This window comes from Nicotiana tabacum, chromosome 2, assembly GCF_000715075.1.
Source record: "Nicotiana tabacum cultivar K326 chromosome 2, ASM71507v2, whole genome shotgun sequence".
Taxonomy (NCBI): Eukaryota; Viridiplantae; Streptophyta; class Magnoliopsida; order Solanales; family Solanaceae; genus Nicotiana; species Nicotiana tabacum.
Window position 1 is genome coordinate 38,779,700 of NC_134081.1, and position 23,388 is coordinate 38,803,087.

Here is a 23,388-nt window from a genome sequence, read left to right on the forward strand (position 1 = left end):
CATTTAGGCTTATAGTTTGACATCTCTCCCTACCACCTAACCCTAATCCTTATCTCTCTTTCTACCACCTTCACTCCAGGTAGGGATGGCAGCGGGGCAGGGCGCGGCGGGTTTAGAATGAACCCACAAAAATTTTAACCTACCTCGCTCTGCCTAGCAAATTTTCGTTTTCCACCAGCCCCGCCTAGCACTGTAAAGACCTGCCCCGCACCCGCATAAGTTTTTTTCTTCTTTCATTTGGTTATTTAACTGAAACAAATAGGTTAAACATTTCATTATTCTTTTAAATGAAGAGCTTATTAGAAAGAATAATTTTTTTAATATTATAATTCAACTGATTCTTAATCAAATGTGCTCAATCCTCGTCATTTTTATTGACCCAGTTGTATTTACAAAGTCAATAACTCTCTTGTTACCTTTTCAAATTCTTTTTGATAGTACACCTTTTCAGTTGTTTTTTGGTCATTTTAATTAAAAAATTGGTTGTTAATAGTGTCTCCTGTAGTTGCAAAATATATACCAATACTAATATAAAAGGAAAATAAAAAGACAACTTTCTTAGGCCAAGAATTTATCAATTCAATTGTCACAAACTGGCAAAAGAATTGTGATAACCAAGACTCGAATTGATTATTTACTCTATAGGAAGTCCGATAGAGGTCTTTGCACGGATTGCAAGGTCATCCCGAGTGAGAACCTCTCGACCCTTCATAGGCTCCTGGTCATGGACCTTGAGATCACGAGAAAGAGATGTATAGCCAACATATGATCAAGTGGGGAGCCTTGACGGAAGCTAAAGCGCAGGAGTTGGGGGTCAAGTTGGTGACTATGGGGCTTGGAGGAGTAGTGGGGATGCAAGCGCTATGTGGACCATGACTGCGCAGTGCATTAGGGAAGCCGTGAGAGAGGTATTAGGAATCTCAAAGGGTCACTCTGGTGGTCACAAGGGAGACTAGTGGTAGAACGGAGAGGTGCAAGGAAAAGTGGAAACCAAGAAAGCAGCATATCTGAAGCTAGTGAAAAGTGTAAACGAGGAAGAGAAGAGGGAAAATAGGGAGCATTATATGTTGGCTAAGAAAGAGGCAAAGCTAGCAGTTACGGTGGCCAAAACTGCAATTTTTAGTCGTTTGTATGAGGAACTCGAGGGCCGAGGTAGGGATAAGAGGTTGTTCAGGTTAGTTAAGACGTGAGAAAGGAAGGCGCGTGACTTGGAACAAGTAAAGTGTATCAAGGACGAAGAAGGTAGAGTTTTGTTGGATGAGGGGCTTATCCGTCGGAGATGGCAGACCTACTTCCATAGACTCTTGAACGAAGAGGGGGACAGGAGCATTGTACTGGGTGATTTGGAACTCTCCGGGAGTCGTTGTGACTTTGGGTATTGTAGGCGGATTAGAGTTGATGAAGTTAAGGGGGCTATGCGTAAGATGAGTAGGGTCAAAACGACTAGGCCGGATAAAATTTTGATAGAGTTTTGGAAGAGTGCGGGTATGGCATGCTTGGAGTGGCTCACTAAATTATTTAATGTCATTTTTTAGAATGAAGAAGATGCCCGAATAGTGGAGGTGGAGCACGATGATTCCTCTATACAAGAACAAGAGTGATATTCAAAATTGCAATAACTATCGTGGTATCAAGCTGCTTAGCCATACTATGAAAGTCTGTGATAGAGTGGTAGAGCTAAGGGTGAGGAGGAGCGTATCTATTTCGGAGAACTAGTTTGGGTTTTGTCGGGGAGTTCGGCAACAGAAGCCATCCACCTTGTTAGGATTTCGATGGATCAGTATAGAGAGAAAAAGAAGGACTTGCATATGATGTTCATTGACTTAGAAAAGGCGTACGTAAAGTTCTGAGAGAGGTTTTGTGGAGATGCTTGGAGGCTAGAGGTGTACATGTTTCCTACGTTAGGTTGATTAAGAAAATATATGATGGATTAAAGACCCGAGTGAGGACAATGGGTAAGGACTCGGACCATTTTACGGTTATGATGCGGTTACATCAGGGGTCAGCACTCAGCCCTTTTTTGTTTACTCTGGCAATGGACATACTGACGCGCCACATCCAAGGGGAGGTGCCGTGGTGTATCCTATTTACAGATGATATTGTATTGATTGACGAGACGTGAGACGGTGTCAACGCACAATTAGAGGTATGGAGGCAGACCCTAGAATCTAAAGGTTTCAAGTTGAGCAGGACCAAGACAGAATACTTGGAGTGTAAGTTCAGTGGCGAGACTCAAGGAGGTGAAGGGTAGGTGAGGCTAGACTAGCAGGTCATCCCTAGGAGAGGAAGTTTTAAGTACCTTGGGTCTATTATTCAGGGGGATGGGGATATTGATGCAGATGCCACATATCGTATTAGGGCGGTATGGATGAAATAGAGACTCGATTCCGGTGTTTTGTGTGACAAGAAGGTGCCACCGAAATTTAAGGGTAAGTTCTACAAAGTGGTGGTCAGACCAACAATGTTGTATGGGGCTGAGTGTTGGCCAGTAAAGATCGCTCATGTCCAGAAGATGAAGGTAGCAGAGATGAGGATGTTGAGATGGATGTAAGGGCACACCAAGTTAGATAGGATCATAAATGAGGTTATTCGCGACAAGGAGGGTGTGGCCCCTATTGAGGACAAGATGCGAGAAGCGCGACTTAGGTGATTTAGTCATGTGAGGAGGAGGATCACAGATGCCCCGGTGAGGAGGTGTGGGAGGTTGACAGTGGAGGGCCTACGGAGAGGTAGAGGTAGGCCAAAGAAGAGGTGGGGAGAGGTAATTTGGCAAGACATAGCGCAGCTTTAGCTGACCGAGGACATGACCCTTGATAGGAAGGTATGGAGGTTGAGGATTAGGGTAGTAGAGTAGGTAGTTTAGAGTGTTCATAATAGTAGTATTGGCACGCAGTCTCGCTTTCTGTTGGTAGTAGATTTTTATGAATAACCGTTATTTTCTTTCATTGTTGATCACATTAATATCTTGTTATTTTTATTTTGCTTTTATATGGCTTTTTGGTACTGTCCCTTCTTGTCTATATTTTCGCTAATGTTGTGCTTATACTTTCCTAAGTCGAGGGTCTATTGAAAACAACCTCTTTATCCTCACAAGGTAGGGGTAAGGTCTGCGTACACACTACCCTTCCCATACCCCACAGTTTGAGATAATACTAGGTATATTGTTGTTGTTGTTGTTGTTGTTGAATTAATGTAATTGGGTCTTGCAGAAAATGAGTTGATAATCTCACCAAGTAACATACAAAAATAAAGATAAAGAAAAGAGTTTAATAGACAAACAAAACTGGATGAAGTGTTTAAGCTTATGTCAAAACTGGGGAAGAGCAAGAAAGGTAGTAGATTGCTTTAATGGTTTCAACCCGCAACCCGCACCGCTCCGCTTGAAATTTTTACAAAAAACAGTCAACCCGCCCCGCACCATCCCACAACCGCATAAGAGCAAACCCACACCGCCCCGCATCAGAGAAAATCCGCCTCGCACCATCCCACAACCGCATAAGAGCAAACCCACACCGCCCCCGCATCAGAGAAAACCCGCCCCGCCCCGCACTTGTCCCGCCCCATTGCCATCCCTAACTCCAGTCGCCCATCCCTCGTCCCTATCTTCGGCCACCACTGTAACTCTGATCACCGTCGTCTTCTTTGCAAATCGTCGAAGTTGGTAGTGGAGTTGCTTTCTCCTCCTCTTAATTCTTTGTGATGCACTTGGCGACTAAACGTAATGGTTTCCTCTCTTCAGACTTCTTCTCTACCTTCGTGGCTTGCGGTGATTTACCAGCGGCAGTTCCTTTGTTGGGAAATAGATCTGTCTAGATCTAGAATGAACATCTTTTCTTCTTCCCCTTTTATTAGTATGAAAGTGATTTTTATATTTTTATGGTGGAGTGAGTCGATAATGGTGGTTTATGGTACTTTTGTTGTGGTGAGTTTGAAGGTGAAAATGAATGTATATGCAGTGTATCTCATTATATTTTTGTGTATGTTTGGTGTATATCTGCTACTGTATGACCTATGTATTATTTTACATATAGTGATATACACAAGAAATACAAGTACATACAATGACAAACAAGTATGTATGTCACGTGTATATATTGTGTATATCATGTGTATTGATATTATATACATGTGATATACAAATGACATACACGTGGATCAGCGGCGGATCTCAACCGGCAGCAACAGCCCACAACAAAGGGGGTGGTATGGGACAGCAACGTTTAGGATTATGTGAAAGAGAAGATAAGAAGAAAGAGACAATCTTCAAAATCTCTAATTTTGTGAGATTTGTTGGAGATTGTATATGTTTTTTGTTGCTATGTTTTGAAAGTGGAAAATCATTCTTAGTTATGGTAAATTAGAACTTGTTTTAGTATGTACTATTCTCCATTAACTCAGTTGTAGAAACTTCATTTGTAACAAAATTGGGCATTTACGCCAATTATTATGGAAACTGGAGGCTAAAATGCTTATACCATAAATAAATTCTTCACTTGTTTAATATAACTAGTCTAAGGATACGCGCGTTGAGCGTGTATTTTTACCTCAATGAATATTAAAAAAATTTAAATTATATTAAATTTCTTATTGAATCATGAAATATATGTCAAAGAAAAAAAAATTAAGTTCCTAAATTGATGATTCTTAATTCTAATTTGCTAACTCAATAAAAGAAGAAACTTTGTCCGACAGGAGTTCTCAGTCATCTCAATCAATATATTTAACATAAAATTTATTTACGATTTATAATTTTATTGCTTTAATTTTACAAGTTATGCATCTTTTTAGTTTTAACAAAATCATATAACTTTGAATATTTAGAATTATTATATTTTTATTTTCAAAAAGCTATATATTCTTATGTCAATTCTAAAAAGACATAAACAAGAAGTCATCTAACTGGAATAAGGCGTTAATACTAATCTAGAAGGAGTAAAAATATGAAATTCATGTAAAAATCAGATTTAGAGTTTATTTTTTCAATCAATTCTCACGGATTTAGTGTGTTAGTTTTCTTGTGTTTATACAATCAGCTTTTATATTTTCATTGGGATGTTTTAAAAGTTAGTCTGATTTAATTCAAAAAGAATATTATAATTATTTTTTAAAATATTTTCTTGAGAAAATTGTTACCGAAAATAAAATTTTCTTGTATATTTTTCTAATTTTTTGTAATCAATATTTTTTATTTTGTCATGTTTATAAGTGTGCTCATAATTAAATGGCCAAATTAAAAAACCAAAAAACGGCATTCCTAATTGTTTTTCGTAGCAATGTATGTGCACGTAGTATAGAACATACTACATTTAAATTTGGTTTCAGCCTCATTCAACTCTCTAAAAAATATTTTTAAAAAGTTGGGTAAAACTTCAAATATTTAATTAGAATTAAAAGCTAAACCAATAATAAAATGGACCATCCTGTGAACAATCGTGGTTATATTCTTTTGATATATATAAGATAACTTTTTAATTGATTTTAGTGTCCTAAATATTCGGATTATATACATAGTTTAAATAGGAAAATATTTAATAAGCCAAATTTTTGTTGGTTACAAAATCCTAAATATTAGTAAAATAACTTAAATTATAATTTCTATCCAATGTGATTTTTTTTAGAGGGTAAAAAAGGCGAACGATATTTCGCTAAGGGCCTTCGTGTTTTTTATATAGTACTAGTCTTAGGGTACGCGCTTTGCGCGTGTACCCTATCTCAGTTGAGTAATTTTTTAAAACAAAATCACATAATATTTTATATATTAAAAATTGTGTTTGTATTTGAGTTACGTAATAAAAGTTTAAGCTTATGATTTTATTAACGTTGATTCTATATAGTAACTCAATAAAAAAAGAAGCTTTGTCACATAAAAATCATCTTTCAATATATTCAACTTAAACTTAGTTTTTTCCCACGAGCAAAATGTAATATTGTTCTATTTCTCTAAGCAATACTTAACATTATATTTCTACTCTTGTTTTTGTTTTGGAGAGCTTTCTTTCTCTATCCATGCACACGGCCATACATGTAAGGACTACCTAGTGTATACTGTATAGATACCAAATGCAACAAGTTTTGTATAGTAATAACTAAATAAAAAATCCCATTTGTTAGGTATCTTAACTAAAAGCATACTTCAATATTGTTTTACGCAAGACATGGTACTTATTGTCAATCTAACTTCACTTATAATGTCAATAGAACACTATAGTATAAAAATAACTAAATAATAAGAAGTTTAATTTCTACTGCCAATTCCCCTCAGAGAGTTACTATTTGTGTATGTATTTAATTTGATAGGTCCGATAATTATTTGATTTTAGCACACTCCTCATACATAAATTATTTTACACTACCATTAATTATTCGAATTCACGAAATTGAGTTAGCTATTTTCCTATGGTATTCATCTGATTTAATTTCTCATGTAAATATCTCCTATGTTACCTTTCATTCACGAAAGTTCATTAGAAGTGCCTACCTATTTTTATTAAAGTATTTAACATTGAAAACTCTTGCTGGATCCCTGGTGATACTTTTCGATACTTGAATACGTCAATTATAGAAGATAAGGGTAAAACTACTAATAATATAAATTCTTTATGCTCAAAGAAAGAGAAAGAGAAATTGAAAACCAAAAAAATAAAGTAGGGAATTAATTTTAAATTATGAATGCAATGACCCAAACAAACCTATGCAGAATTTATAAATAAATCAGTTTTAAATTGATAATCATATATAAGACATTATAAATAAAAACCACAATTGACAATCTTTCAATTTGCAATTGTGTATTAAGGATGCACGAACATTTATTATTACATAACTTGAAGAACAAAATATAGAATAGGATGTTTACCTCAAATTACAAACAAGTTGTGGATACTATCAAGAGTTTCTGATAAAGAATATATAGTATGATTTTTATTTTGATCTTAACATTCTAGACACCTAAAGCGAATCATAAATATGAACAAAGAAAAGGCACAACATAAAAGAATCCTAACCCTTCCGCAGTAATTCAACTTGCGGCACTAATTAACATTGGCAATAAAATATTCTAAATTTAAGGAAAGCCAAACAAAGAAAAACTTAAAGAAGCCTAAACCTAAAAGAAAGCCCCACGACAGTAAAGAAACCTAATCCTAAGCAAATAAAAGCCTAAAGAGTTCTAAACCGGAAAAAAAAGAAAAGAAATCTGTAGCCAACAAAAATGGAAATAAACATTAGTTTTTGTTTTTTGCCTAAAAAAGTATTAATGATTAAAATTACAGTTATATCCGGCGTGAAATATATTTACGAAGAGTAAAAAAGGCGAACGAATGCCTTTTTTTATGTAATTATTCCTAATGCAATTATTTTTTAATAAAGCTTACGGAACTAAATTATGTGTCTATGGGAACTTTTATACCTTTCTAACCACTCAAATTGATTCTAAGGATTCACATCCCTCTTGTTCACGTTGGACGGAGTGGAACTTGCAATAGGATTGGAAGTTTGGAACTCTTCCTCGCATGTTAAATGCAATTTCGTGAATACGGAATACTTACTTGAAAATTTAGTTGATTTATATAAGGTAACAATATTTATTATTTTGGAGTCCTAAATATTAGGACTTCATACATTCAAATAAGGAATAATTTAATGAGCAAAATTTTAGTTAATTTTAATATCCTAAATATTAGAAAAATAATTAAATTGTCTATTTTGTCCGGTATAAACTCTATTATTAAGGGATAAAAAAGGCGAACGACATTTCGCTAAGGGTTTTCGTGCTTTTAATATAGTATAGATATAGATATAGATAGATTGATAATTTTCCATATTTGAACAATTAAAGATAAAAATATATGATTTTTTACTTGCTTTGGGCGATCCTTCTTGATCCTTAAAAAGATGAATATTGAGTAGCTTATCTAGATGAGTAAATAAATGACTTAAGCGTTTGGGAAAATTCTATGATAGTAACTTTCAATGTACTTTTGTGCTGTCACGCATTCAAAAATGATAGACAGATTTCTTAATGAGAAATTTTTATAGTGTAACGATCCAATCGTTGAATATTAGAATCATTTTCTCTTATTTGAGACTTTCCGTAGGTTTATTTGATATTTTATGATTTGTGGGTATGGGACGTTCAGATCCCGAGAGATTCGGGAGTAATTTTGAGACACTTAATTCCTAACTAAAGACTTAAAGTTAAGAGATTTGACCAAAATTAATATTTTGGGTAAACGAGCTTGGATTAGTGATTTGAAGGATCCAATAGGTTCGTATGATGATTTTGGACTTATACGTTGTTCGGTTTAACACCCGAGAAGCTCGGATGTGATGCAGACGTATCTTGTGAATGTTGGAACTTGAAAAACTTAAGAGAGTTCATAATTTGATTTGGATCTTGATTCTTAGTTGTGATGTTTCTGAATATGTCTTGAACCCTTGGACAAGTTCATATGGGGTATATGGACTAGTTAGGATGCTTGGACGGGTCCCGGGAGCCTTGTGTAAATTTCAAAGTGTTTGAAAAAGTTTTTGAGTGAAAAAGGTGTTGCACCAAATTATAGAGGCTCATCTATGGTCTCGCGTTGCGTGAACCCCAGACGCGGCCTCATCTATGGTCTCGCGTCGCGCGAACCCCAGACGCGGCCTCATCTATGGTCTCGCGTCGCGCGGACCACTGTGCGGAGCTTCATTGCTGAAAATTCAGCTTTCTTTATTTAAGCGCATTTTATACATACCTTCATTGTATCATTTTGGGAGTTATACAACTCAGATTTAGGAGATTTCTGAAGGAAATTTCATCTACATTATTGGAATAAGGAATCCTAACCTAAATCTATAATTTTTACTTGCATATATCATTAATTTTAGCTCTAAATCAAGGAATCTAAAAGAAGAAAAGATGATTTTTAACATGGAATTTAAGAAAGTGTAGTTTGTTGATTTGAACATCGATTTGAAGTCGAATTTGGAAGCTAATCACATATTTGGACTCGTACAATTATGGGTCGACAAGATCCGACTTTTATTCTGAATCTTTACCATGTGGACCCGAGTTGATTTTTTGTTGACTTTAAAGATTTGATTAAAGATCGAAACTTATTGTTTGGAGCTGATTCTAACAATTTATTTGATCTCGTTGAGTTTTCTTTGGCTAGATTTGGAGCATTTGGAGGCCAAGGATAGAGGAAAGGGCATTTGGAAGGTTAAAGCATATTTTGGGTAAGTATCCTGGCTAACCTCGATTTGAGAAATTTGTTTATAAAATGGACTTATATGCAAAGTATTACGTGTTTGGGGATGATGTATATGCGAGGTGACGAGTGTATATGTGGTGTCAAGGATATAACACGTTTTGAGGTAGATTTTAGGCTTTTTTATGCCGTGTGTGAGATATGTTTCTTCTTGTTTACGCCTTGCTTGCTAGGCTTTTGATTCTTTATTTGGACATGATGGGCTATTTTGCATGATGGATTACATATTGTAGTTGTAGTCATACTTGTCTACATGTTTATCTCGTTGCCCATATGTATCACGCATGCTGTGCATACATCTCTGCATATGATTCTCTGATATGGACTGAGATTGGCACGATAGGATATTTCATGCGGTTATTGTGATTTTGGCACAATGGTACATTCCGTGCGCATTGATGATTGATTTTTGAGACTATTTATCTAAAGGAAAGCATTTTTCATTTATTCCAAATATAGTATTATGTTTTTAATAGTCTGCTATTAACGAAAGTCTCCCTAAAAATTAAGCAAGCCCAAAATAACACACTTGACCGCATTAGAGCCTTTGCAATGCCTTTCATTTTTATTTTTATTTTTTAGTTATGCTCCAGTAAGGAAACATACATAGATGATACATATACCTGGAGTAACTAGCTTTTCCCAAAAAACGAAGAAGGTAAAAGTTTTCAACTGGGAGAAACCAAGTTACTAAGGGTCTGGGAAAGAGATACGGATGCTTCTGTGTACAAAGATTACGACAAAATAATCTAAATCTAGAAGATACAACAATACACAATTGGAGAAGGATGAGCAAGATTACAGGAATATATGCACAGAGCACGTAAAAGACGCAAAATTCTATTGAGGGCATTTGTACATTAGAACACATACCTGACCAAAAATCAGTCTACAGTTATTTTAGCTGGAAGGTGAATTCCAGGAGCCTGGTCTTCTACAGCAATGCCTTGACAGTTAACTAACCTTATGAAACTATCAGCAATATGTTGGAACCTGCTTCGGACTTCCATAAAGCTCCTGCGGAGAACCTTGTCAACCCAATCCTTGACAGCTTCCTTTCTGTCAGATAACCAAGCAGCGGCAAGTATCTGCGCCATTACTTCTGTGTCAATCTCCAGGTTGATATCCACTCCAACAATCTCCTGGAGGTTAAAGTTGACTTCCTTTAAAATTTTCTCAGCAAGAGCACCAAAATCAAATGGCTTGAAGACCACATTATCGTCCATTTGCTCCAAGATTTCCTCCAACCATGCTTTTGAACCTTCAGAGCCAGAGTCACGGTCACACTCATCACGTTGATTCTCTTCTTCCATCTCTTCCACAGGCAAATTCAAATCAAGAGAAGATTTCGGGATGGTGCACATACGTTTCGGCATTTGAAACAGCTTGCCATTGTTCGAGTCAGTCTGCTTTCTTTTATATGCAGGGAAAGATTCTGATGTTCTGTCCCCTGAAGTAATCCACAAATTCGTATTCTTCACTCTAATCCTATTTGGATTGCCAGATCCAATTGCTATCTGCATCTGCAAGTTTTTGGCTGCTAATATATTCTCTTCTGAAAACTCAGGACTCAGAAAGAAATCTTTAGTAACTTTTGCCGAATTTGAGGTAATCACAAAAATCATGTTATTGATGCTGATTTCCTTCCCGTGCAAGTTCAAAAATTTACCAGTTCTGATAGAGTGAGACAAACTATTCTGAACAAGAAAATCAGCCTTTTCTATGTTTTCAAGAAGCACAAGAGAGCAACGCTTCTTGCTTAACTCCTCAACAATGTAGTCGACAACTGTCTTTCCCCTAAGATTCACGTAACTGTTTCTTGTATCTTGATGGTTAAAGAGAGAATTTGAGTAGCTACTCCCATCACTAGAGCTCAGATCCACAGAGAGCATGCTATCGCTGCAACCAAAGACTTTCTCAGCAAGAGCTTTGGCAATTTTATGCTTCCCCACTTTGTCAGGACCAAGGAAGCTGAGCCAGATATTATTTCCTTTCCTAGAGCCATGATGCCTTCCATTTCCACTTCTGCAATGGGAGACAGTCTGACTAATGGCATAAATGGCTTCCTCTTGCCAACATACATGTTCAGAAAGAGCTTTATAGAGGTTCTTAAAGTCTTTTGCATCCAACTTATTGTCTAACCGAGGAACAGAAGAAGCAGAAGAAACTGATCCAGAAAAGTAATGAAGGCTATCCTGGTGCTCCTGAAAGCTGGGTTTCCACAGCTCTCTCTCAGTGGATACATAGATGGTTCCCAACCCCAGGTCCGTGCTAACGGAAGCATTTGAAGCTGATGATGTACGATCAAGGGGCAGGCTCAAATCATGTGGAGCATGAGGGGAAGGGGTCCAGATATTTTGCTTCTTCAGCTGCTGTGTTTCCAAACTCTGAGCCAGTAGTTCAGCTTGGGAATCAGAATCACCTTCAGAAACGATTGGTTTTGACATGTTCTTTTGGGTCATGGAGGTGTTTTGCAAGTCTGATAACATACAACTTTGATTAGTAAATCTTGCATCCAACAATGAACCTTTATTGCTGCTTTCAACCCCAGTAGCACAACTCTGAAAGATACCAAAACTGGGAAGATGTGACCTGGCTTGAAGAGCATCTGGTTGAAATGGATGTATGTGATGAAGACGCTGGCATATATCATTCCATTTCTTTTGCAATCCCACCAGTCTGGCATTTAATAAACTGTTGTCTTCATTGGCCTGCACTGAATTGACAGAGCACATCTTTACTGAGAGTTACTAGCTCAGTTAACCATAATGTAACTATGATCACATGAAAAGCGAAAGAATTGGACACGGAATGACACACCTCTACCCCAACTAGTCCCTTGCTTGGACCGCATTCAGCCTTTTGTAACCAAGAAGATAAATGTGTTGCATGCTCATCAGCGACTGAACCAGTTGTTCCTCTCAGCGTAGTGGAAACTTCTTGCTCATACTTTTCATTGCAAAGTTTGCATCGAGCTGTAGATTCATTTTTGTTTCTGCACGAGTTTACAAACTCAGATGCTGTGGAAAAGAACCCGCCAAGCGGAATAAATGACCCCATCAAGCTGCAAATACCAGTACCCGACCATAAGAATTAATGGACACAGAAAGTCAGAAGCTAAGATGCACACAATCTTATACAATTAACCTCTTAGCATATGCACTAAATCAGCACAAACCACTCAGAATCAAATTAAGAAATCTCAGGAGGGCTTTTACTAGGTGTATTAGAGAAAGAACGGGGATTCAGTAAAGAAAAAGGGAAAGAAAGAAAAGGAACTTCTTTGGACAGACACCTCAGAATAAAGCATAGGGTTGTTTAATTTGTTGAGTGCACGAAAAACTATACGATCATGTTTTTACTGTGACAGAACCCTTAAAAGATTCCACAGCTAAAGGTTAAAGTTTCAAATAAAGATCAAACTTGAGTCACAGTCAAAAATCTATACTTTAGGGCTCAAAGCTGAAACTTAGATGTTTCTGTTATGCACCAAACAAACAGGGACTAAACACTGCAACAGATCAACTGAGAGGAGACAATGTTCACATTCCTACGAAATGGAAACACTGGGAGGACAGCTATGGTGTTCTAAACATTGCATACTGCTGGGAGGACAGTCTATGGTGTTCTAAACATTGCATACTGCAAACCGAACTTATCATTTGGATTTGAACCCTCGTCTTTACAAATGCTAGACCATGTCATCACATGTGTTCTCTATTACTGTAGGACCAAAACCAGAGCAGCTACTGCTACATCATAAGAATTTTAAATTAAAAAAAATAAAAAAAAATGTTTGATTCTTTTATCTGGCTCGTGCAATACTTAACAAATGTTCAGGTTTAACTTTTTCAAGTAGGGAAGTGATGGAAAACAGTGTACCCAGTACATAACTTAGTCTAGCTAATAAAGGGAATCTATATTATAGAAAAAATTAATAAATTAAATAAAGGGAAAAAGATAGAACTACATATGATTTTTAGTGTACCAAGTAAGTTGTAATAAAAGAAGCTCGTATGTTTGTGCTTAAAGGAAAATATTTGAGGACAGAAAAAATACAGGATGAGATGTTTAAGTTTACATAGTCCTTCCCTATGTTTCCATTATTCTTCGTCAGGCTGCTCTTGCAATTAAGCAACATGTAAAAGAGCCTACGGATTTGTAATCGAGAAAGGCGAAATGCTTGGTCATTTATGACATGTTGCATCCCCTTTCCTGATTACACACATTGTTTTCTTTCATTAGAGGAAAAGAGATATGCTTTGACATTTATCCTGCTTTGCACTTTATCATGTCCTACTCCTACAATATCAGTCATTTCTTAGTTATAGGACGTTTACTTCTAATACTGAGTCATTAAAGAAGTGAAAGGTTAAGTTAGACATATATCTATGTATTCATAACGGAAAACTCGAAAAGAGAGTTTAAGAGACCAATATTTAATGCTGACGCGAATACCAAAGCTAAAAAGCTCCCCCCCCCCCCCAACCCTCTAAATGGCATAAAAACTTGTACAAGTTAACCTACTCTTGACATTTCAAGAGATGGTGATTACATCAGATATGTACAAGGCTAAGAAGCAAAGAGATACTCTACATGTGCAACCGCTTTTGACGCTACAAACATAGTAATAACAAAAATTCTGGTAAGGCCGATGAATGCAGGACAAACATTCAAACAGATTCTGGATTTATGAGGTACGTCCAAGGAAAACTTGCTTTTGGACTAGATGAGATTGCACAGTGGAAAATCCATCTAGTAGTAGACGATCTACACTCAACAAATTAAGCTAGTGAATAAAATACTTCTAATAAATTTATCAACTACCAGCAGAAACACTGGAAAACCTGTACGTGCCTCAAGTAGAGATTCTGGACATAATAAAACATTATAATAGAAAAACATTACTACTACTCGAACTTGATAAGTCATAGAATCATTAATTGCCCCAAGATGGTGTCAAAATTACAATCCCATATATCGCATCAAGCTTCCAAAAGCAAAACACAGAATAACATAGGATTCATTATTTGCATTCACGGTTCTCGAGCAGCTCACATCTAGAGTCCCAAATGACAAAATTTCACGGTTGACTTAATAGATCTCAAAAACTTAACATTATTAGTTCAACTTTATGACATTTCATAACTCTGTTTAGGTACAACCATATTTAAATTGTTTCAAGTCAAGTGTAATAAAGCATTATAATAATATATCCAAAAGGGAATACAATAGAAGAACCCACCTGGATTTGGAAGGTAGTCCTGGAGTGGATGATGCAGTAAAGGGCAGGAGATGTAAATCCCAGTCCTTTTGAATTGTAGGGAAGCGACCCAAAAACTTCATATAAATATCATAACTTGCTGCTGCTCCAACCAACCACAATTTCCCGCTATAATCTTCCATTATTTTAGTGAACCTAGAAACCACATATTTCACTGACTCTTCATCATCATCAACAAACTCCTTCAGTTCCCCATAATTCACTATAATTCCAGCCCCTGCCGCTGTACAACACTCCACAGCATCACTTACTTCCTTAAACTTCAAACTCATCATTTCTTCACTCCCACCTCCGCCTATGAACTCTGAAATCTCTTTTTCAACACAAATTACACTCAGCCCTTTAATTTCATCAGGCAATACACCACTTTTACCCTTCTGTACACAATCAGTGAAGCTGCAAAGTGCATCACTTGCACAAATCCCGATTAACAATGGATTTCTACACTCTTTCTTCACAAGAATCTCCCCGATTCTTCTAGAATTCTCATCAATATTCACCGTTTTGGGAACGCCAGAAAATGGGAAGCTAAGCCCACGGTTGTTCAGCTCCGAATCGGTTAAAGTACAAAGAAACAGAGGCGGGCAACGAGTCGTCTTGGAAAACCTAGAAATGGCGGGTGGATTCAGAATTGCGAGCTTTATATCACAACTCCGAAAACCCGCTTCCCCGAAAACCCGACTCACAATCGGGTCATCCAAAATCGATAGTATAAAATGCTTCAGTTCAACTTTCAGGGTGGAAATGGAGAAGTTGGAGGTATTCTGTTGCTGAAGTTGTTGATAGATGTGGAAAGTATCAGGGTGCCTTCTTTGGTTAGCTTGTGAGCGCTTGATTGCTGCCATGAGAGAGTTCGAGATAGGCGGCTCATCTAGGGTTTTGGCCGTCGGCAAACGATCGAGAGAAACACTGACGCTGAGTTCCAAGGCCCTGAATTGCAGCCGCGGCGAGTACGCGCAGCTGCGAGCACTTGCACACGCGTCGCGGAGGTTAGACGATGGAAGTGCAAGGAGCGCGGATACGGCATGGAGAGAGGTAGTCTGCGCGTGGCTCCGGCGACGAGCGACGGCCGTCGCGTCGTCAAGTGCACGAGCCGCTTCCTCCGTCAAGCATTGCCTGGCTGTGCTCACCGGCGTTGGCATCGCCGGTAAGCCTACCAAACGCCTATTAATATATATATATATATATATATATATATATATATATATATATATATATATATATACGTTACTATGTATGACGACTATTGAAAAAACATTCAATAGTTTGTTAAAATAAGAATATTTCCTTTTTCTTGAAGCAAAGCTTGAAGGAAATAGTAAAAAATTCCAAGAGTGTACATTTCAGCAACTTTTGGAAATATTTGTTGAAGCAGCTTTTAGAGATAGAAAGAGAGGAATTTCCTTTTTATAATTATTATGAGGTGGGCCAAAGTATTGATAATGGAACGGACACAGTGACAGAAGGTGCAGAGATAGAGAAAATGGGGGTATAAATTCTGGTAAACATTTCAAAAGAAGAAACATCTTTTCCACTGCTTTTATAGATTTATGGCAATTTTACTGCGTAGAATTTTACTGGGGTGGGGGAGAAAGACATGAGATGCCGTGTCCACTAGTAGATAAGAGAAATGGGACCATGAATATAGCAGCACCAAGGTCAGCATCAACCTTTTCCACACAAAGATAGAGGGATCACTAGTGGAAAGAGGTCAAATCAAAGTTCCTATTTCCTAAAGATTTCATTTGATAGGGTGAAAAGGAAGAAAAGATGAATGATCAACTCACTATCTTTTGCTATACTTTTCAAATAGAGAGATTTTCACATATGTACAGCCTAGCACTCTATATTGCATTTATATAGCCATATTTTTTAGCTTACAAACGCAGCATAGTCTTCCCTTTTTTTTTTTTTTTAAACAGAGTTTATACACTGGCTTCTTCTTCTTGGCTCTAATACCACAGGGAGTGAGTGGAGTACAGGAATTGTATAGTTTAATAAAATACTAGAATAGAGATTAAATTACTAGAGTAGAGATTTGATTACTTCAGTAGAGATTGAATTACCTTAGCATCGACTAAATTATTCGCACAAAAATCTTCCTACAAGAGGGGTGCTGGAGGCTCACAAAAGAGAATTATGGAAGAGAAGTTGGCTAAAAAGGTTTATAAGACTTATGCAAATTATTTCCTAGATCATGATTACGCATTATGCTTGTCTATAATCCTTCTAGCCTTCGCTTTTCAGCTCTTGTGAAATATCTCGTAATGTGGGGATGATCTTCTTCCATAACTCTTGCTCTTTTACATGTCATCTTCTGCAACGAAGTGTTATTTTCCCTCATTTAAAATAATCTTAGCAATTTATGCTGGATTAATTTCATATGGGTCTTATGAGTCCTCAAGCAATGCCATGTATTCTTTGAGCTCTGCTTTAACATCTTCCCAAAGAGGATAGGTGAAAGAATAATTACAATTCTTTTCTTCTCCTAGCTATATCACCTTTGTAATGTGTCTGTTCTGCTGGAAAATCATCTCCTGAGCTTTAGCGAACTTTTCTTCCCTAGCTTGAATTGTGACCGGATAATGATAGCAGAGAGAAACTGTATGGATCACATGAATGGTGCTCTGGATAATGTCAAATGGCATGTGGAACATAAATATTTTGACTCCACTAGAATAAATGATGAACCCAATATTTTTTAGGTTTGAACCACAACAAAAATATTTTTAGGTAGGGTTCAAGATTTGAAAATCAACACATTTAAATTCCATAAGAATGTAATATTGATTACATAGATACCAAAAGAACCATAAGAGCTCCTGTGTAAAACTTCTAGCATGCGCTGAGAATACCTGGCAATATGGATACTCCGAATGGATAATGACTGCCCTGAAAACTTGGAGTTCATAAAAATTCCTGCTTCCTAGCAAGATGAACGGATCAAGAGGATACAAAAATTCTAATAGCTCTGGCGGGTGATGTGATGACATTGATGAGGAACTTGGCCATGGAGCCTCCGATAGCATGAACATTTGGCCCGTTGGCTTCTTCTTCCTGTGCTTGATACCATAGGGGGTGTAACCTTTGGAAAAATTCACTTGACCTTGAAAGGAAATTAGCAAGAAAATTATCTTTCCCTTTGAGGTGCTTGACCTGAAACTTGTAGGGAGAGAACAATTAAGCTCATCTGAGAATTTGCGGGTTCGGAATGATCTTAGATTCAGCTGGATCATCCTCGGAAAAGCCTTCAAATACATCTCAATAATGAACTCTAAATGAATTAGGAATTAAACTTTTTAATCTCATTTTTCACTGCAAGAATCTCCTTGAAAATGGAACGATAATGTTGTTCAGCATCTTTGAATTTTTCACTGGTGTAACCACATATTTTACTCTGACCATTTTCTTCCTCATTCGTCTATAATATTTTCTTTCCATATTGGAGGGAATGTGCAAATATTTGACATTTTGAGACATCTCTTTTATTTTCTTCACTGCATCATTTTGTTCCTTGTCCCATGGCTGAGCATTTTTCTTCAACATTTTTATGAGAGGAGAAATATATGTAGAAACTTTAGGAATAAAATTTCTCACATAATTTATTATTCCCAAACACTTCTGGATTTGCTTCGCTGTGAACCTAGTATTGGGAAACTTGAGAAGTTCCTAAGAAATATGAGGACCTGGGATGTATTCTCCATGGGAAAAATGCATGACCAAAGAATCAATTTCTCTTTTTGCAAAAACTATTTTTTGGCTGAAAGCATGATGTCTCTTTTCGCACTAAAGATGCAAAATGATTGAACAAATTTATGTGCTACTCTCAAGTACCACTGAATAGTAAAACACCATCAATATAAACAAGTGATGTGGAGGATGGGCTGAAATATTTTTATCTTGGCCTTTTGAAACAAAGATGGAGCAGTTTTTAAACCAAAAAGCATGACTTTTCACTGAAAATGGTGACCGAAAATGCAAAAATCAATTTTTTTTCCTATCATACGGGTGGATTCCCAATTACCAAAAGCCTGATTTGAGATCAAACTTACAAAAATATTTTTCTTTGGCAAGTTGGGAGAAAAGGGTGAGCTTATTTGGGATGGGAAACTAGTCATCCAAAAGAAAATAATTGAGTGGTTGGTAATTAATCACCAATCTCAATTTACCTCTTGTTTGCTCGGCCCTTTTGTTGACATAAAATGCTTCGCATGCCCATTGTAAATTTGATGGCTCAATAAGATCAAAATCCACTAGTTTTTGACACTCTTTTTTTTGCAAGTTGAAGGTGGTCGGGATTCATACCTGAGTGACTTGCCTTTGTAGGATTGATATTCTTATTTTTCTTGAAAGGCATCCTGATGAAGAACTCTTCATTTTTCCATAAAGGATTGTCACATTTGGTTAAGAATTCAGTGTGAGATTCTGCACAGGAGTGTTGTGTGATTTGTGCTTCAATTTTCCTGACTTGATCTTCTTCTGTGAGCTGAAACAATTTCGGGACTGCACAATATGGCTTGAATTGCTTTTTGAATGCTATCTCATTGGCTTTGATATGGAGTTTATCCTGCAAAATTCTTTATATGTCAAAACCAATAATCTAATACTTACCTGGGATATTTGACCCAATCAATTTGGTCATATACTTCAGTCCTGGGAAGAATTCAATGGTGATAGGGTACTTGGTAATGATAGTTATCATCAGAATTTCATTTGAGGCTGTGTTGAAATTCTTGAAGTATGACACCTAATACTCATATGGGAAGACCGTTGGATTAATGAGTGGGAAGGCTGCTCCCGTGTCAAAGAAAGGTATGACATATGTTGGTTTGTCCCACTTGAATGTATAGACTTTGATTTCTTCTTGCGAGATCATCGTGATGTTGTGGATCTCTTCTTTCACCTTTGGCTTTGGTTCTGAAATTTAATAATGATCATCACCATATTCCTCATAAACATCCAAGGAAAAAAGGGTCTCTTATGTGGGCTTATCTTCAAGTGAGAAAACTGATTCAAGGTCGCCATCCTCACTGAAATGAATGACTGTGTAATCTGCAATTTCAAAGAGAAGTCTAATAGACTGCTTGGATTGCGGGCAGTTCCTCGCATAATGTCCTATTTTATTACAAATAAAATAGGCTTTATTTTTCTTGCATTGCCCGACCTTCTCCTTCTTAAGTATTTTGTTTTCCTTCTGAACCTGGACCTGTCGCCTGAGAATTTTGACAACCTGAATCTTTTGAACTTCTTCCTTGGAGATCCACAACATCACGGTGATCCCGCAAGCAGAAATCAAAGTCCATGCATCCAAGGCTTTGATGAGTCCTGCATGCTGAGAAGACTTCTCTACAACTTGTTCCAACTTCTACTCAATATTTTTCACCCTGCTAAGTATTTTATTCTGAGTGTGTGCAATAATTTTAACAGTGCTACCAATGTTGTTCAAGATTCTATTTTGATAAATAGAATTTTCGGATTGTCAATTGATTGTTGCTTCAATGTCACTAGGTGGTAATTTTTCTCCTGAGGGAAAAATAACATTCTTTTTGGAGATCTTGGGGGCATGATCTCCACCATCTTTACTGAAATATTCAAGAGGTGAAAAATCATGGGTATAGCCGGCGCTAACGGGACTATATATTAGTATTTCAGGATTGTTGGAAAAAGCGGTTGCCTCGTCATCTCCCCAATTAGGGATGATTGGCTTGACATTTTTCTCTAACAATTTTGACCATTCCTGAGGACTATAGCTGACAAGGTATTCATACTTACCTGGGCGGCTGAGCGAGCCAACTGATGAATCACCTTTTTCATACCTTTCTCGAAGGCATTCTGCAAATTATTTGCACTTTTTCTTTCTGGCCTTCTTGTTTTTCTTTCTGGGCACTCAGTAGTATTCTGCTGGATCTTCAAGGCATTCTTGGCAGGAACATTCAATATCCCATAGGCAGTGACCTGTGAAAGGACCCTTGAACCACCACACATTTTTAATTTTTTGATTTTTGTCATACAAGCAATCCCATTTTTTTGCAAGAGTTTTTTAAAGAGTAGGAGACATATTAACAACTGCACTAGAACGTACACGACTAGAAGATGAAGATGCGCCAAACATAATTTGAGAAAGTCGCTCTCTCCTCCAAAATGATGGGTTTGGCTTTGACACCACAAGGTGTGGATCGGTTTTGCTCTGATACCACATTGGGTGTGTGTAGTACCGGTAGTGGTAGAGATCAGTGAAATACTAGAGTAGAGAATGAATTACTAGAATAGATATTGGATTATCTTCGTAGAGATTGGATTACCTCAGTAGAGATTGGATCACCTCAGTAGCGGTTGAATTATTCACACAAAAGTCTTCCTACAAGGGGGTGCTAGAGACTCACAAAAGGCGTCCCTCGCCACAACTAGGCTGTCAACAACATCCTCAGAAAACCTTTGCACTCCTAATGCAACAACTACTAAAGTAATTTTTCTCAACTACTAAAGAAATCTTTCTAAACTACTAGAGTAATCTTTCTCAACTACTAGAGCAATCTTCTTCAACTACTAAAGTATTTTGAGACTCTACACTCATATGTAAACCAGCCATATCCCTATATTTTAGAGGAAGAAACTATACAAGACTTTAGCTAGAAGAAGACATTTTATTACACAAGAGTATTTACAAAAGAACTAGGTTGGAAATTAGATGTTCTCCAACTATTACAAAGGCTCATATTTATAGGAAATGAAAAGCTAGTACATGCGCTACCCTTATTTAATTACATAGTATAAGTGGCATAAAACAAGTCTTACAATGTAAGACACTTATTGTAAGGCCCCAAAAAATTTTACCCAGAACCTCGGGTTTTGTGATGCCAAGATAGACTTATGTGTTGATGAGTACGGACTTTTTGGGCTGAACGTGCGTTGGGGAGTTGAAGAAAATTTTTGGCAGAGTAGGACATTTCTGCGGTCCACTATATGACTGCAGAATCACTCTATGGGCCGCAGATCCACCGCAGGGTGAAGCCGAGAAATGGCCCATTTTTGGAGGTTGTTTTGCGGTCCATTATGCAGCCGCATAACCATTTCGCGGGCCGCACAATCCATCGCAGACCCCGCATGAAGATTTTCGAAGGGGAGTTCTAGGGCAAATTATGCGACCCCAAAACTGGTCTGCGGACCGCAAACCTGCCACAGACCTGACCCGAACAACCCAGTTCATAACATCACTTCTGCGGCCCATTTTGCGGACCGCATATCCATTCTGCGGTCCACCCTGAGACCGCAGAGCTGTGTTCGAAGGGTCCATTTTCTGGTTTTTATAACCCGGACCTATTTCGATATTTAGATGTAAAGGACCATTTTTGAAGCAAAAAGTTGATATTTGAGAGTGAGGAAGTTCCATAGAGTGAGTGGGAAAGCTCATAAGCTAATTGTTCGCCAATTCTTGCTCAAAAGTTGGAAGATTTACCAGGAGAACCTCACAAGTTCTTCATCCAAGAGGCAAGGTTCCACATCCTAGTCTCAATTTTGAATTTGGGGTAGAAGATGGTTGATGGGGAGTGTGATTCTTGGGTATTAGAGTGTATCTATGCATGAATGTACAATCATGAGTTGTGGGAAGGTAGTTGAGCTCAAATGGGTAGACCTTGGGTGTTGGGGTGAGGGAAATCCACCATAGGAGAAGCTAGAAATCATAATGCTCACCTAGTGTTTGATAAAATGCTCAAATGAGCTGGAACCATGAACTTCTTCCTAATTTGTGTTTAATTTTGTTATATTTCTAAATAGATCGAAGTGGCTAAGATTTTCGAACATTGTAGTAATTTAAGGAAGCTCAAGGTGAGGTATGTTGGCTAAACTTCTCTTTTAGAATTGAATCCCACGATGTCCTTATAAGTCTCGAGTTGTTCATTATAAATTGACTATTCCGAGTAAGCTTTGCGTCAAAAGATATATGTTTAATATATACTCCAAATGCTCTTGACATGTTATGTTACTATTTGAGAATGTGTTTAAAGTATGGGTTGCGTATCTAAATGTTATGACTTCAAGTCATGTTTCAAATGAAAGCAATTGTGCCAAATTATGTAGAAGTCTCAATGTGCTTAAAACTCTTATATGCTCACATGTGTATTTAAAGTCTTGAATAGAAATACTTTTTTGTTGATGATCAATGATGATGTTTGTAAATAAAAGAGGTGAGCATGAAATATGAAATACGACCAACGTGCCAAGAATGATACCATGTTTGGGGTCACTAGTGCCAATGAAACTAAGAGGCATGTAAAAGATGTTAAAATGAGTTGTAAATCCTTTTAATAATAAACACTTTGGGAGTATCGTTAGTCACCGAGGAAGGGTAGGTTGAAATAACCTAACCCCGAAACTACACGTGCCGGTGTAAGAGTGAATTGTGATTATTCCCCTCATTTGGGATGAGAATATTCCCCATTATTGGGATGAGATGATTGCTAGAAAAGGGTGATGTCGATCCACATGGCATTGTGGTGAGACGGCCTAGCCGGTCGGGTCATGATCGGACGCCATGCCGCACACATGGTGTTGATTGTGCTTGAAATTGTGATTGAGATAATGATTGAAATCATGATTGTGATTGTGGTTGATGTCTTTGGGTGAGACAGCCTAACAGTTCGGGCCGTGATCGGACTTCGTGCTAATATCACGGTGGTATATCGGTGCTAAGATCTCCCAACCTAAAATAATAGAAATTTACTTGAAAAACTTGTCTTGCTCCTAACTTGATGGCTTGGTATTGTTGAGGCTCCCATTGACTTTATGATTGTTCTCCCTTGTTTATTTACTCGTTCTATTGAGAGGGTGTTTAGTCATTCATCCTAGTTCTAT

The 23,388-nt window shown here is 37.3% G+C and overlaps 1 protein-coding gene across 1 annotated transcript; it reads right to left on the reverse strand.

The window, feature by feature from the left end:
- Window positions 1-10,049: 10,049 nt before the first annotated feature.
- Window positions 10,050-16,047, reverse strand: LOC107780452 (protein SMAX1-LIKE 6-like). Its single transcript, XM_016601002.2, has 3 exons — window positions 14,497-16,047; window positions 12,072-12,315; window positions 10,050-11,962 (listed from the first exon to the last, which is right to left on the reverse strand). Exons 1-3 carry the CDS (start codon window positions 15,675-15,677, stop codon window positions 10,136-10,138), a joined length of 3,252 nt encoding a protein of 1,083 aa, XP_016456488.2. The 5' UTR covers window positions 15,678-16,047; the 3' UTR covers window positions 10,050-10,135.
- Window positions 16,048-23,388: the final 7,341 nt, after the last annotated feature.